General features: G+C 48.0%; 1 protein-coding gene across 1 annotated transcript; it reads right to left on the reverse strand.

Annotated features, from left to right (window-relative positions):
• Positions 1 to 1,187: 1,187 nt before the first annotated feature.
• FAM187B (family with sequence similarity 187 member B) lies at positions 1,188 to 4,757 on the reverse strand. The gene is made up of 2 exons (XM_060257663.1): positions 3,916 to 4,757; positions 1,188 to 1,583 (listed from the first exon to the last, which is right to left on the reverse strand). Exons 1-2 carry the CDS (start codon positions 4,755 to 4,757, stop codon positions 1,241 to 1,243), a joined length of 1,185 nt encoding a protein of 394 aa, XP_060113646.1. The 3' UTR covers positions 1,188 to 1,240.
• Between the last annotated feature and the right edge of the window lie 9,919 nt (positions 4,758 to 14,676).

Here is a 14,676-nt window from a genome sequence, read left to right on the forward strand (position 1 = left end):
CCAGTGGTCCAAGGCTGCTTTCAACAGTAGCCGGTGTAGCCAGCCATTTGTCATCTGCAGAATATTTGAGCTGTTGCCATGTAGGAATGATTTAAATGATTTGAAACTTGTAGGAGCCTCGCGCGCAACAGGGCAATATGCGCATCCCTGTTGCGATCTTGCGCTTTGCTGTTATTCGTCTCTACACCGGCTACTGCTGAAAGAAGCGTCGGACTCTGTTTTCACGGCTTGTCTTACCACACCACTTTAAAGAATAAGAATACTGGTTGTAACTGAAAGGACGTTGGTTTCGGGGGTGCTATATATCGCACTTTTGTATATGTTCTTTATACTATAATGATAAATCCATGATTTTTTTCCCCATATATTTGAGGCTGGTTTATCGTGGATGCCTTAGTACTTCTTACCTGCTTCCAACTGGGGATTGGCAACCCTAGGCTCCTTGGGGGAAGAGTGGGATTAAAATGCAAAGAAAGAGTTTATGAGGGACTTCTGAAGCTGGCTCTTATTCTGACCCAGGAGTCTACGAAGGTTAGCCTTGTCCGCTTTGGCAGGCAGAGGTTTTCCTCTGTCCCTTTTAGCTAGAGATGCTGAGGATTGAACCTGCGACCTTCTGCATGCAAAGCAAATCCTCAACCACGGAGCCACAACCCCTCCTGTTGCTGCCTAGGGTGTCGGACTTCTGGGAACACAACATTGGGCACCCCCCATGTGACTCAGTGATGTTATCAGTGCGGGGGGGGGGGGAGCGCCAGAAGTTAGCCTTGCCTAGCAGGGATGGCCAAACTTGCTTAATGTCAGAGCCATGTCGAATAAATGTCAGATGTGTGAGAGCCACAAGACATGAACATCAGATGTCTGAAAGCAGGTGGAAGGAAGGAAGGAAAATAGATGGGGAGGGAGAGGTGGAAAGGAAGCAACTTTAACTTTAAATGCATTCTCCAAGCCACCAGCTGGTTCGGTTTGGAGAGCAACACGATACATGTGAGAGAACCACATGTGGCTCCTGAGCCGCGGTTTGGCCACCCCTGTTGCCTAGGGTGCCAGTCAGTCTAGGGCCTGCCCTGGCTGCAGGGAACTATGGTGTGCACTGATTTTGGAAGAACACTGCTACTGAGACACAGACCCTTTTTGATGCAGTTGCGGGACTCAGCCTGATTCAAAATGTCATCAATTATTATTTTTTAATTAGCCAGCACCCCGTGCGCCGTTCCCGGGGTGTCCGCGGCGCATCCTGCGCCTAGATCACGGCGGCTGCCGGTTTCTTCCTGCAGGACTGAATGATGCTGAGGAACATCAGGAAGACTAGGAACATGGCCGTCCCCACCACCAGCGCCTCGATGATGGAAGAGGTGAGGGTCAGCTCTCGAGCCGATGGGAAGGTGCTGGGGGCAGTGACCAGGAACTTGCCCACCAGCTGCCCGTTGACGTAACACCGGTAGAAGGTGCTCTGCGTGTGGTTCTGGAAGGAGAGGCGAAGGACCCCACCGCCGGTCCTCTCATCCAGGCTAAGGGAGCTGCTGTTCTGTTGGAGAAGCTGGAGACGCGTCAACATGGTGGAGCCTTCCTGCCAATAAACGGGGCTGGAGAAAAGGAGGAGAATGTGGTGAGTGCCGATGGAATCCACCCAGGGTTTCGTAGTCAAGGTATAAAGCGGTATACCCGCCTCCACTGCTCAGGGCTTTCATACCACACCATTGTTGGGTATTGAATCAGGTGGCTGTAGGGTTGCCAATCCCCAGCTGGGAACATTAAACGACCCAAAGGGTTATAGTGACCACAGCGACTAAGATATAATGCACCATTTTTATTTTGTAATAATAATAATAATAATAATAATATTATTAACAATATTAATTTTAATAATAATTACTCAGCTATAGGCAACTCCAAATGGAAGGCAACTCCAAACTCTTCCTCCTTCCTGTTGCTTTGCAGGTAGGCGACAGCTCAAATGACGGCTGCTGCCTGTCTGTAAAGTAACGAGACTTTGTGTCTATTTGTGAATGTACTATACGAAAAGTTATTATAAGTAATTGAAGGAAGAAGAGTTTGGAGTTGCCTTCCATTTGGAGTGTTCTCAGAATGACTGGCGTGGTCTCCGTTGAGGAGAGGATTGTAGAGTGGACCTTTGTTGGAAGAAACCTCGAAGAGGGACGTGAAGTCAACCTCCCGGAACACTGGAACTCTACTTTATAGTGTGAAATTCTAGTGGATGTATAATTGTATTGAGATTGTTCCATGTAGAGATGTATATGTGTAACTATATTTTACCTATAAAGTTTGGAATTGTAGTGCATTATATCTTCGTAATTGTGGTCACTATAAGCCTTGGGGTTGTTTAATGTTTGCGATCCCCAGCTGGGGGCAGGGGACCCTCTGGTTTGGAGGCCCTCCTCTTGCTTCAGGGCAGGGCTGGATCTAGGGAGGGGCAGAGGGGGCGTTTGCCCCAGCGCAACCAGAAGAGGGGAAGCCAAATTGGGCATCGAGTCCATTCTATTTTATGGGCCCACGAGATAGAATGGACTCACAAGGGGGCATCATTTTTCAATTCCCACTCCCTCAAAAATATGTAGATCCATTCCTGCTTCAGGGTCATCAGAAAGTGTGTGTGTGTGTGGGGGGAGGAAATGTATGCTGGGCTTTCCATTATTTCCTATGGAGGCTGATTTCCACAGAGTATGATGGAGAATTGATCCGTAAGGGGCTCCAGAGGTGCTGTTTTTTGAGGTAGAGGCACCATATTTTCAGCATAGCATCTGGTGCTTCCCCTCAAAACACTTTCCAAGTTTCAAAACGATTGGACCAGGGGGTCCAATTCTATGAGCCCCAAAAGGAGGTGCCCTATCATACCATACCAAACCTTTAATGGCATAATAGATTCAGATAAAAATACACAGAATATAAAAATTTAAACATTGGAGATAAAATCAAAACAAAACCGAGCTTACAGATGCATTCAAACATGGTCAGAATTAAATTTAAGGATGTCAGCCAGAAATTTTGCCGCAGCCTCACTAACCACCCCCTCAGTATCACTCAATAAATAATAACAGGGTGGCAGAATAGACAAATCTGGGGAAAAAGAAAGCTTGCCAAATAAATCTTTACGGAGGTTATGGTAAAAAGAACAATCAAGCAATATATGCTGGATTGAGTCAGGAGTATTTGCTCCACAGGAGCAAAGTCTGTCGGCTAAAGGGACTCGCTGATATCTCCCTTGTAAAACTTTGGAGGGAAACGCATTTAGCCTAGCCAACATAAATGCCCTGCGATTACTTAGAATGGTTAGGTCTGATAGATAATTGGGCATTTTGCCACAGAAAGCATAGAGACCTAAGGAAGCTGGAGAGCAAATATAAGGGTCCGTTGGCCGTAATTTCGTTTCCTCCGATTCCCACAGTCTCAGTTTAATACAACTGAAGATATATGACTCGTCAGAGGTAGAAAAATCATCTACCTCTAACCCCAATTGATTTAGTTTAGACAGAAGCACTGCTGTCCAGGATGAAATATATGGGTCTCTTTTCATACAATCAAGAAGGCTGTTGGGATGTGTTCTAAAATGAATTTTGAGCCAGAATTTAAACACTGCAATCCAGGCTTTTGTCTCCACCAAAGACTGACCCACTTCAGAGCAGAGAGCAAAGTAGGACACACATTTTGGCAAACCAAGAATTTGTCTAAAGAATGAGGCTTGAATGCCCTCCACTTTCCTGGTAAAAGCTGAGATCCATATAGGGATACCATACTTCCAATGGAAGGAAGGCATTTAAAAGGAGCACAGTCCCTTAAAATGTGATGGCCAGAACTCCTTTTGGAGTTCAATTGTGCTTGTCACGCCCTTGCTCCTGGCTCCGACCCCAAAGCCCCCAGATATTTCTTGAGTTGGACTTGATAACCCTAGTTCCATACCTGTAGATGGAAGAGGTCGGACAGCGCAAGTAGGCGGTGTCCTGGAAACTGGGGTAGTAGGTGGTGTAGACAAGCAGCGGCACAGTGTTGGGCTCCCCCTTGCCAAGCAGGTAGGACTCATTGCAGAGGACGTGGCAGGCTTCCACTCGTAGCTCCGGCCCCCGTTTGGGCAGTGTCGGGTGCTTCCTGCGGGCTATCCCGCATGGCAGAGGCCGTTCCCCGCCCTGCTCCTTCCCAGTGCTCACCAGGGCGTAACAAAACCCAACCCGCTTCCTTTCTCCGGGGTGGTCGCACCGATTGCAAGGCTGCCAGTGCCCCCACGAGGTAAACTGCTGGGCCTGTGCCCCGTTCCCTAGATCGGTGGTGGTGTTGCTCAGGGTGGTCTCCCTCAGGCTGGCATGCGAGATGTGGATGTTGTCGGCGTCCTGGAAATCAACTTGGTAATAGGCGAGCGTGGCGTCACCCGAGCGGCAGGTGTACAAGCCAGAGTCCTGCACGTTGGGACTCGAGATGTAGAGGTTGTCGCCCAAGAGCCAGGCCTTCAGTTGCAACCTTCGCAAATTGGCGTAGCTGACCACGGGCAAAAATTTGGTCTTGGAGTGTAGAAAAGTGGTGGGTTCCTTGTCGGTCTGGGCCAGATCGAGGTACTGCCAGGTAATAAAGACTCCAAGTGAGCCATGAGGGCAGTGCAGGATTACGGGGTTGTCAGAGACAAAGGCGAGTGTGCAGCCGTGGCTGGGGACGCATGGCGACCCTAGGGAGTGGCCTGTGAACAGGGCGCCTTTGGTAACAGCCAAGGTCAGGCTGAGGAAGAGACACGCAGTAGCTGCCCGAGAGGACATAGCAGACTGGGCTCTGGCCCGTGAAGGAGGACTGGAGAAAAAAGCTTGGCTGACCTCACTGTGACATCGCCACTGAGGTGAGCAAGACGATGAGGTCATAATGGACCATAAGTAATCAAAGCCCAGTGAGTTGAAAGACTTGTGTTGGAGCAGACACTCTTAAACTTAACACAGAGTTGGGAGCTATCTCTGCTCTTCCAGTGGGGTGGAGTGGTTATAGTGTTGAACTATAGTCCAAATCTTTGTTCTGCTAGGGTTGCCAACTGATCTCCAGATGGTGGAGATCAGCTCCCCGAGAGAAAATGGCTGCTTTGAAGGGGGGGGGCTGTCTGGCATTGTATCGGAGAGCCAGTTTGATGTAGTGGTTGTGTGGACTCTTATCTAGGAGAACCAGGTTTGATTCCCCGCTCCTCCACTTGCAGCTGCTGGAATGGCTTTGAGTCAGCCATAGCTCTTGCAGGAGTTGTCCTTGAAAGGGCAGCTGCTGTGATTGCCCTCTCAGCCCCACCCACCTCACAGAGTGTCTGTTGTGGGGGGGAGAAGATATAGGAGATTGTAAGCCGCTCTGAGTCTCTGATTCAGAGAGAAGGGCAGGGTATAAATCTGCAGTCTTCTTCATGCTGAGACCCTTCCCCTCCTCAAGCCCCGCCCTCTCCTGGCTTCCAGCTCCACCCCCAAAGTCTCCAGGTGTTTTCTAACATAGACCTGGCAACCACAGGAGCTTCTCTGGGTGGCCTCAGGGCAGTTGTATAAGCAGCCTAACCTACCTAGGGTTGCCAACTCCAGGTGGGGCTGGGATGCCAACTTCTAGGTGGGGTCAGTACGGCTGGAGGAAATGGCTGCTTTAGAGGGTGGAGTTTACAGCAGGGCTTTTTTTGAGCAGGAATGCAATTCCAGCTGACTTGGTGTCAGGGGGTGTAGCCTAATATGCAAATAGATCCCTGCTGGGCTTTTTCTACAAAAAAGGCCTGTGAAAAACAATGGTGTTGTCAGGGGTGTGTGGCCTAATATGCCAATGAGTTCCTGCTGGACTTTTTCTACAACAAAAGCCCCGAGTATACTCCACTGAGTTCCTCCCCTTCACCAAAGCCCGCCCTCTCCAGGCTCCACGCTCAAATCTACTAAATGTTCCCAATCTAGTACTGAAAACCACTGTTCCCTCTAAGCTGAGTTAGTGTGAGCTAGCTCACAGATTTTTAGCCTCCAGCTCACACATTTTTGTCTTCGCTCAGGAAAACTGACCCCAGAGCACAATATAATTTAGGCAGTAGCTCACAACTGTAATGCCAGTAGCTCACAAAGTAGAATTCTTGCTCAGAAGGCTCTGCAGCTTAGAGGGAACATTGCTGACAGCCCTGGGGTTGGGAAACTTCTGGAGATTTGGGGGTAGAACCAGGGGAGAATGGGGTTGGGGCGCAATACTCCCTCTGAGCTGCGGAGTCTTGTGAGCAACAATTCTACTTTGTGAGCTACTGGGATTAAAGTTGTGAGGTACTGCATAAATTAGTTTGCTCTGAGACAATTTTTCCTGAGCCGAGACAAAAATGGGTAAGCCGTGGCTAAAAAACTGTGAGCTAGCTCATGCTAACTCAGCTTGGGGAGAACACTGGTTGTGGAGAAGGGAAGGAGGGACCTCAGTGGAATATAATGCCATAGACTCTACTCTCCAAAGTGGCCATTTTCTCCAGATCAGTTGAAATCCTGGGAGATCCCCTGGCCCCAAGTGGAGGTTGACAAGCCTAAACCTACCTGACAGGGTTGTTGTGAGGATAAAATGGAAGCAAGGAGAACAATGTGTTGGAGTTCATGACTCAACATGCCTGGACGTGCGGAGGGGGGGTGCGCTACATCACTCTGAAATGTGTACAGGTGTTATCTCCTTGAATAGGAAACCTCTCTTTGTCTTAACCTGGAAGCTGCCCTCTGGGTCTCCTCTGTCTCACTTTGTCCTCTCACTGACTGCACATGGCCTTCCATGGAGACACCTGTCTCTCCAGGTCTCTCCTGTATGCCCTCATACTCCCACACACATATTCTGCTATATTAACCAAATTTCCCAATACAATGTAAGTTGGGTCTCCCAGATGCTGATTTGGGACTGACCCCATTACACTACTGTGGCTTTTTTTTTACTAGTTACGGTTACAGCAGACATAAGCACAGAGTCCCAAAATACATCCCAAATAAAACTAAAAAAACAAAAGCAACTGCTATATAATAATGGGGCTTTTTTTTGAGCAGGAATGCACAGGAACGCAGTTCTGGCTGGCTCGACATCAGGGGGTGTGGCCTAATGTGCAAATGAGCTCCTGCTGAGCTTTTTCTACAAAAAAGCCATGTGAAACAATGGTGGGAGCAGGGGGTGTGGCCTAATACACAAATGAGCTCCTGTTGGGCTTTTTCTACAAAAAAAGCCCTGCATAACAATAATGGTATAAGACAACCTCATATGCATTAGCCGTTTACTACTTAAAATAGGAGAAAAGAGGACAGAAACAAGGCAAATATTTACTCCAATACTGGCATGAGGGAGGGGTGGCATTCAAACATGTGTGTGTTAAGAAACAAAGTTTGAGAACCCAGTGTTGGATAGGATTACCAATCTCAAGTGGTGCCTGAAGTTCTCTCAGGACTATAATTGACTTCCAGCCTGTAGGTCTGTTCTTCTGGTGGACATAGAACTTTGGAGGGCAGACTTCTTGGTACACCACAGATTGTACCCTCCAGGTCTATGGTACAAGTTCTACAAGAAATGGGAATTTTAGAGTGATGTCACATTCCCACTGAGTTCCCTTCCCTCCCTAAGTACTGCCCTCACACCTCCAGGAATTGGCAACCCTGGTGGTGGACCATGACTACAGAGGTTAGCATCGCTGCCATTCTTCTGGTTTTTAAAAAGACTGCCCTTTTTAAAGGGAAAAGGATTGTGGCTGAGTGGTGCAGCATGCAGTTTTGCATGCAGAAAGTCCCACATTCAAGTCCTGGCATCTCTCGTTCAAAGGAACAAAGAAGCAAGGGATAGGAAAGATCTTTACCTGAGACAGGGTTGCAAGGTCTGTGTTAGAAAATACCTGGAGACTTGGGGGGGGGGAGTGGAGCTCAAAGAGGGCGGGGTTTGGGGAAGGGAGGAGCCTCAGCAGGGTACAATGCCCCAGAACCCACCCTTCCAAGCAGCCATTTTCTCCAGGGGAGCTGATCTCTGCCAGCTAGAGATCAGTTGTGAAAGCCGGATCTCCAGGCCTCACCTGGAGGCTGGCAGCCATAAGAGACCATGGAGAGCTGCTGCCAAGCCTGAGCTGACAGTCCTGACCTTGACGGACCCAGAGTCTGACTCAGTACAAAGGAACTTCACCTGCTTAGAGCCGCGATCCAATGCACACTAAACTCAGTGGAACTGCCTTCCGTGTGATCCGTCGTGGAGAAGCAGCACTCTGCCTGACCGTGTAACATTGTTCTTGCAAGGGGATGATCTCACACATCATATATGACTAATGAGAGAGGCTTGAAAGGAGAAGGTGTGGTGGACTAATCCTGGGTTTTCATCCAAGCCCGGCCCTGTTTTCCTTTTTTGTTACCCAGTAATCTTTCAGAATATTCATCACACAAAGTCTTCCCACTTAGTAGTACGCAACCTGATCCCCACGTCTGTTTACTCAGAAATTTCAGTCGGGCTTACTTCCAAGAATGATGACTGTAAAACAACAGCCTTAGAAATTAAAAACGCTGATATTTCTTGATACAGAGACATAATGATAGCTCTGGGATATGTTACATTCAAACGCAATCAAGGAAAGTATAGAAAGCATTCAGAATAGTGGTGCTTGGCAGTTGCCTTCAGCATGCCCCAGTTTTGCTAAGTTACTTAACACCTGTAATTGCTAAGGTAATTGGTAATTGTTGGGAATTCTCTGTCTGGGGCAGTGATGCTCTGTATTCTTGGTGCTTGGGGGGGCACAGTGGGAGGGCTTCTAGCCCCACTGGTGGACCTCCTGATGGCACTTGGTATTTTTGGCCACTGTGTGACACAGAGTGTTGGACTGGATGGGCCATTGGCCTGATCCAATATGGCTTCTCTTATGTTCTTATGTAGGTATTCCCAGTCTTGGTTAAGTCTTGGAAGATGGCATGAAACTTCTTGATGAATCTTAATTTGGCACTATCACACTGGAGTTTCCCTTCGAAGTTCTTTTGCTGGAGGAGGAATGGTGATGTAGATCAGAAACAGTAGGTTCTGGGAGGAAAAGTGTTTTGTATTTTTGAAACTGTTTCATGTACAAAAGATGAAAGATTTTTTAAAAGTTCATATTGAAAAAAATAAATAAATGGTAGGCAGGATTCTTGCACTGGTTTTGGATCTGTGCCGAAAACATCCGCTGCAGTCTTTCATCTCTGTTTACATTTTTCTTCCTGTCTCTTCCCTTTCTTTCCTCTTGTTTTCAGCTCTTACTTTCTAAGGAGTGGCAACGTTTTAAAACAACAAGAACAGAAGTTATTCTGGGAAGCTGCCAGTAAAGGCTTGCCTGTCTTATTTACACTGAGAAGTTATGGTGTGCTGTAAATAAGACACATTTCAAAAATGTAGAGTTGCCAGTTCTGGGTTGTTATTAAAATTTGTGAATCCAATTCCTGCTGCTACAGAGCCCTGGGCAATGTACAACATCATTAAAACAGTTACAATAAAAACATAATAATGGCATTTTAATTGCCATTAGATTTTCCCTGTTCCTGTAAGCCACTTTGGGAATCAACATCAGTCTAAAAAGCAAGGGAAAATAAATTAGATTACATTACATTTGAAGGTAAAGGCACAGATTGTTAAAAACAGGGCTTTTTTTTTTTTAGTAGGAACTCACAGGAACACAGTTCCAGCTGGCTTGGTGTCAGGGGGTGTGACCTAATATGCAAATGAATCCCTCTGTAGAAAAAGCCCTATGTAAAACAATGGAGCCATCAGGGTGTGGCCTAATATGCAAATGAGTTCCTGGTTAAAAACTTTAGCTCTTCAGATGTTCTTATGTTTGGGTCATTTTAAACATCATTGGGGTCACAGCAGTGAGGAGAATATTAGGAAATACCTGGACATTTCCAGAGTGGAACCCAAGGAAGGCAGTGTTTGGGGAAAGACTTTAGTGAGGTATAATGCCATAGAATCCACCTTCCAAGGCTGCCATTTGTCCCTGGTGAATTGACCTCTGTTGCCTGGAGATCAGTTGTAATCCCAGGAGATCTCCAATTACAACGTAGAGTTTGGCAACTTGACCAAAATGTCTATCCCGCCCCTCAGAAACCAACGCAAGAAATTGCAAATAACAAGGTCATGGAATGCTGGAAGTGCAAGGTAAAATTAGCCTATGTCAAATTTCAACGTATTCGGGGAAAAATACAGAGGCAATGTGCGATTCGGAGGCTGGAAGCTAAGCAGGGTCACACCTGGTTGGTATTTGGATTGGAGATAGGGTTGCCAGGTCTGTGTTGGAAAGTTGGAAAGTACATGGAGACTGTGTTGGAAAGTACATGGAGACTTTGGGGGCGGATCTGTGAGGGAGCTGGGTTTGGGGAGGGAAGAGGCCTCAGCATGGTGCAATGGCATAGGGCCTTGGGTTAGCCATAGCTCTCGGAGTTGTCCTTGAAAGAGCTCTCTCAGCCCCACCTACCTCACAGGGTGCCTGTTGTGGGGGAAGGAAGAAGATATTGGATTTATATCCCGCCCTCCACTCCAAATCTCACAGTCTCAGAGTGGCTCACAATCTCCTTTATCTTCCTCCCCCACAACAGACACCCTGTGAGGTGGGTGGAACTGAGAGGACTCTCACAGCAGCTGCCCTTTCAAGGACAACCTCTGCCAGAACTATGGCTGACCTCAAGGCCATCCCAGCAGGTGCAAGTGGAGGAGTGGGGAATCAAACCCGGTTCTCCCAGATAAGAGTCCGCACACTTAACCACTACACCAAACTGGCTCTCAAGGAGATTGTAAGCTGCTTTGAGACTCTGATTCAGAGAGAAAGGCAGGGTAATAAATCTGCGGCCTTCTTCTTCTACTACTCTTCAAAGCAGCCATTTTTCTCCAGGGAGCTGATCTCTGCCAGCTGGGGATCAGTTGTAAAAGTAGATCTCCAGGCCCCACCTGGAGGCTGGGAACCCTGGGAGACCACTAGGGTTGCCAGTTGTGGGTTGAAAACTACTTGGGGATTTTGGGGGTGGAATCAGGGGAAGATGGGGTTTGTGAAGGGACTTCAATAGAGTATAGTGCCATAGAGATTGCCTCCCAATGTGGCCGTTTTCCCACCAGGGTAACTGGTTTCTATCTCCTGGAGTTCAGTTGCAATCCCAGGAGATCTCCAGCCATCACCCGGAGGCTGGAAACCCTAGAAGACCAGGATTACTGTGCAGCAAATGGTTATGACTAACCACTTCTGCTCATTTTTTGCCCATAACAAATTGGTTGTAACTTGGTGGCACTAGAAAGATTGCCAATTATCAGTGTAGTAATTGGCAATCTTTCTACTTTTATTTAACAGGTGAGATAATAACTCAAACAGTCCTCTAAATGTAAACTTTTCATTCGGAAAAAATGCTTATGTGACTCTAAGAATACTTGTACTGTTCAGCAAAATATCTTCAACCAAGTAGGCTGTCAATTTTTCAACTGCCCACTGTCAGGCACTTTCAGATTTATGAAAAAGGTAAAATAGAAAGAAGTAAACAATTAAATGCAACAGCTGTGGGACAGATTAGTTTATTCATCTTCGTGTGAATTTTTGTTTACTTGGTCATGTCTGCATATTAAAAACTTAAGCCCAAACTAAAGCTGCTAACTCCTGCTTGAGAGAAATTCCTGGGAATCGAAGAGTGTAGCCCAGGGAAAGCAGTTTGGGAAGGGAGTTCAAGGAGAATGCAACCTTTATGGCAGGGGTGGCCAAACTGTGGCTGGGGAGCCACATGTGGCTTTTCACACATATTGTGTGGCTTTCAAAGCCCCCACCACCCAGTTGTACGGCTTGGAGAAGGGTAGGAACACTGGCTTAGTGTCAGGGGTGTGGCCGGATATGCAAATGAGTTCCTGCTGGGGGTTTTTCCTGCAAAAAAGCGCTATGTGAAACAAGGATTATGCCAGGGGGTGTGGCCTAATATGCAAATGAATTCCTGCTGGGCTTTTTTCCACCAAAAAAAGCCCTGAGGAGGCATTTCTCTCTTTAAATCACCTCTCCAAACCAACCGGTGGCTTGGAAAATGCATTTAAATCTGCTTTATTTCTACCCCTCCCTGCTTTCCTTTGTGTTTTCCAGCTCTCAAACATCTGACATTTATTCTATGTGGCTCTTATGTTAAGCAAGTTTGGCCACCCCTGCTTTATGGTATACCACAGAGTCCACCCTCCCAAGCTGTCATTTTCTCTAAAGGAAACTGATCTCGGTAGTGCGGTGATCAGATGTAATTCCAGAAGAACTGAACTCCAGGGCGCACTTTGAGATTGATAATCCTTTTATGCCCCCCCAGGGAAACTGAAAACTTTACAGCAAAAAACCACCCCCCATACACCGCACATGCCATAAACAGTAAAGGTAAAACAGCTGATATGTTGGTGATCCGAGTTTGCAAAGTTCTGTTCTTACTGAATTTAAACAATGATCTCCTATTTTTTTTTTAATTTAGTTGTTAACCAATAGAATAGCCTCGTGGCTGCTCAGCCTTGATCTGGCCACCCAATCAGTCACCGCCTTTGACACTTTAAAAAACTGCCCCTTGTCTCTTGAGAGTTCCTAGGCAGTACCCTGGGCGAGTCCACTTTTCTGTTTCAGGGGAGGCGGTGTCTGAACAAACTTTATCTACATCTCCCGTCCCAACTCGATTGGCTGGTACTTAACGCATTGCCCTAGGGCTTGAGGCGAAACCACCTTCACAGTAGGGGGGGAGATGACGCACAGGTGAAGTTCAATTTGTCCCCTCTTCCATTCATCCTCCTCATTACACGAGAGATCGGAGGGTAACCGCCCCCCTCCCCCAATAACCGAAATCCTGATTTCCAAGTTTTTGCAAGAACTGCTTCAGCAGTTTGCTTTCCTCCTCACGGACCCCCCCCGGCGGGGCGAAGTTTGGTAGTGCCCGCCCTTTGGGCGAGGTGCCGCCAGCGATAGCTGCACCTGAGGCACGCGCATAGTCCAGAGCGAAGCTGGGAGTCAAGTTGGTTCGCTGACGGGCGTCGAGGAAAGGGCGGGGCGGGGAAGTGGGGACAAAGGGAAAAAAAAAAAGAATTTCTGAGGTGGCCCGAATCCCGCTTGAGGGGCTTGTTGGTTCGCGCGCCTTCCCGCCTCCCGGACCGCTTCTCAAGTCTGGGCGAGGGGAGGGGGGAGGGAGAAAGAAGAAAAAGAAAGCCATGGCGGTCCGGGCGACACCTCGGCCGGCTACGCTGGCCCTTCTGTGGTTCTTGAGTAGAGTTTTGATCTTAGGTAAGTACACCTTGTGAGGGAGCGGGCGACAAAACACCCAACCCGTTTCGCCCCTCACCCGCCTCTGCGGGGGAAATAGTCCCCCGGGGTCTCCGCCTAAGGTGCAGGGGAGGGGGAAACTCGATCGCTGATTGGCTGAAGGGGTGTCTGTGGCTCCTTTTCCTCTGTGGCTCCTGCGGGACTCCAGAGGGATCCTCGGGGAAGAGGGGAAGGAAGAGAGCCTGGATCCTGGAACAATATTCTGGGATGACCAACCGCTTCCTGTGGGAAGGGGTTACTGGGCACTTAGTTAGCAGGGCGCCTACCTCTTTAGAACTGTGTGGCAGGCAGTGGTTCAACAGGTGCTGCTTTGGTGGGCATAGAGATGGCACGAGTGGGGTGATACCCAACAGATGCATATCCCTCTTCGGTCCCCTGTATGTTGCCATAGGCTGCACCGGTTGAATTGTAGCCTGTTGCGTGGCTTTTAAAACTCTTGTCAGGTTTTTTCAACTCTGGAAGAGTTGACCTGAGACTGCAGGTTTTTTTGGGGGGGAGGGGTTGCCTTGGGCGGGGGGCGGGGAAGCTCTCCCTGGGCTGGCTTTGTCATAGAGATGCTCAAATTGCTAAGTGAAGGGGGGTATGGTGGCAGGATTTTTCTGTGTACCTCCGTTTCCTGGCTCTGCCACTTATCTGGCGAGGGTCTGGGGTGTGTCTCTGCTTGCTGTGTGCCCTGGGTGTCTTGTGGTTCTTACAATGATGAAGAATACTTGGCCCTAGCTTTGGTTTTCTAGAAAAGTTCCTAAGCTTATACTGGCTAAAATCCTACTTCTCTCTGTGCCTTCCTCGCTATTCGAGAACTGGAAATGTGATGCTACAGCAGGGAGCAAGCAGCCTGGTGGGGGGGGGGGTCTGCTCTTGGGGGGTAGGGGGCTTCTCTTCCACCCCTGTGGTTCTGGTATTCCTACCGCTGTCCTTTTATCCTCTTTTGTAGCCCATTTCAAAGGTTGCAGTTCTACGTCTGCCCCATCTCCCCTGGCTTATCATGCGCTGCCCCCATCTGAACACAAGCTCTTCCTCTTCCGTTTCTTCAACACTGCCCTGTTTTGGAGATCTAGACCAATTTCACACCAGACCTTTACTCCTGGTTTACTTTCTGTACCCAAACTGATATTCTACACTAGAATAATAGAATCAGAGAAACCAACTCTATGATTTTAGTGTAGAATGTCAGCTTGGGGACAGGGCTAAATCAGTATTAAAAGGCTAGTGTGAAATGGATCCTAGTTTACTGCCCTCCTGGATTCTTTCCCACCTTCTTTTCCCTCTGCCCTCGCTGGTGGGCTCATTTCCCTTCTTTGTCTTCGGGGTTGCCAGCTCTCAGCCTGGAAACTTGTACTTTTAAACCTCTCAGTGTGTTTGGAGATGAGTTAGCCAGAGTTTTTACTTACTCTGCCCTCCGGCTGCCACCTTCCTTCCCTGCTATAAAGACC

This window comes from Heteronotia binoei, chromosome 17 (assembly GCF_032191835.1).
Source record: "Heteronotia binoei isolate CCM8104 ecotype False Entrance Well chromosome 17, APGP_CSIRO_Hbin_v1, whole genome shotgun sequence".
NCBI classification, from domain to species: Eukaryota; Metazoa; Chordata; class Lepidosauria; order Squamata; family Gekkonidae; genus Heteronotia; species Heteronotia binoei.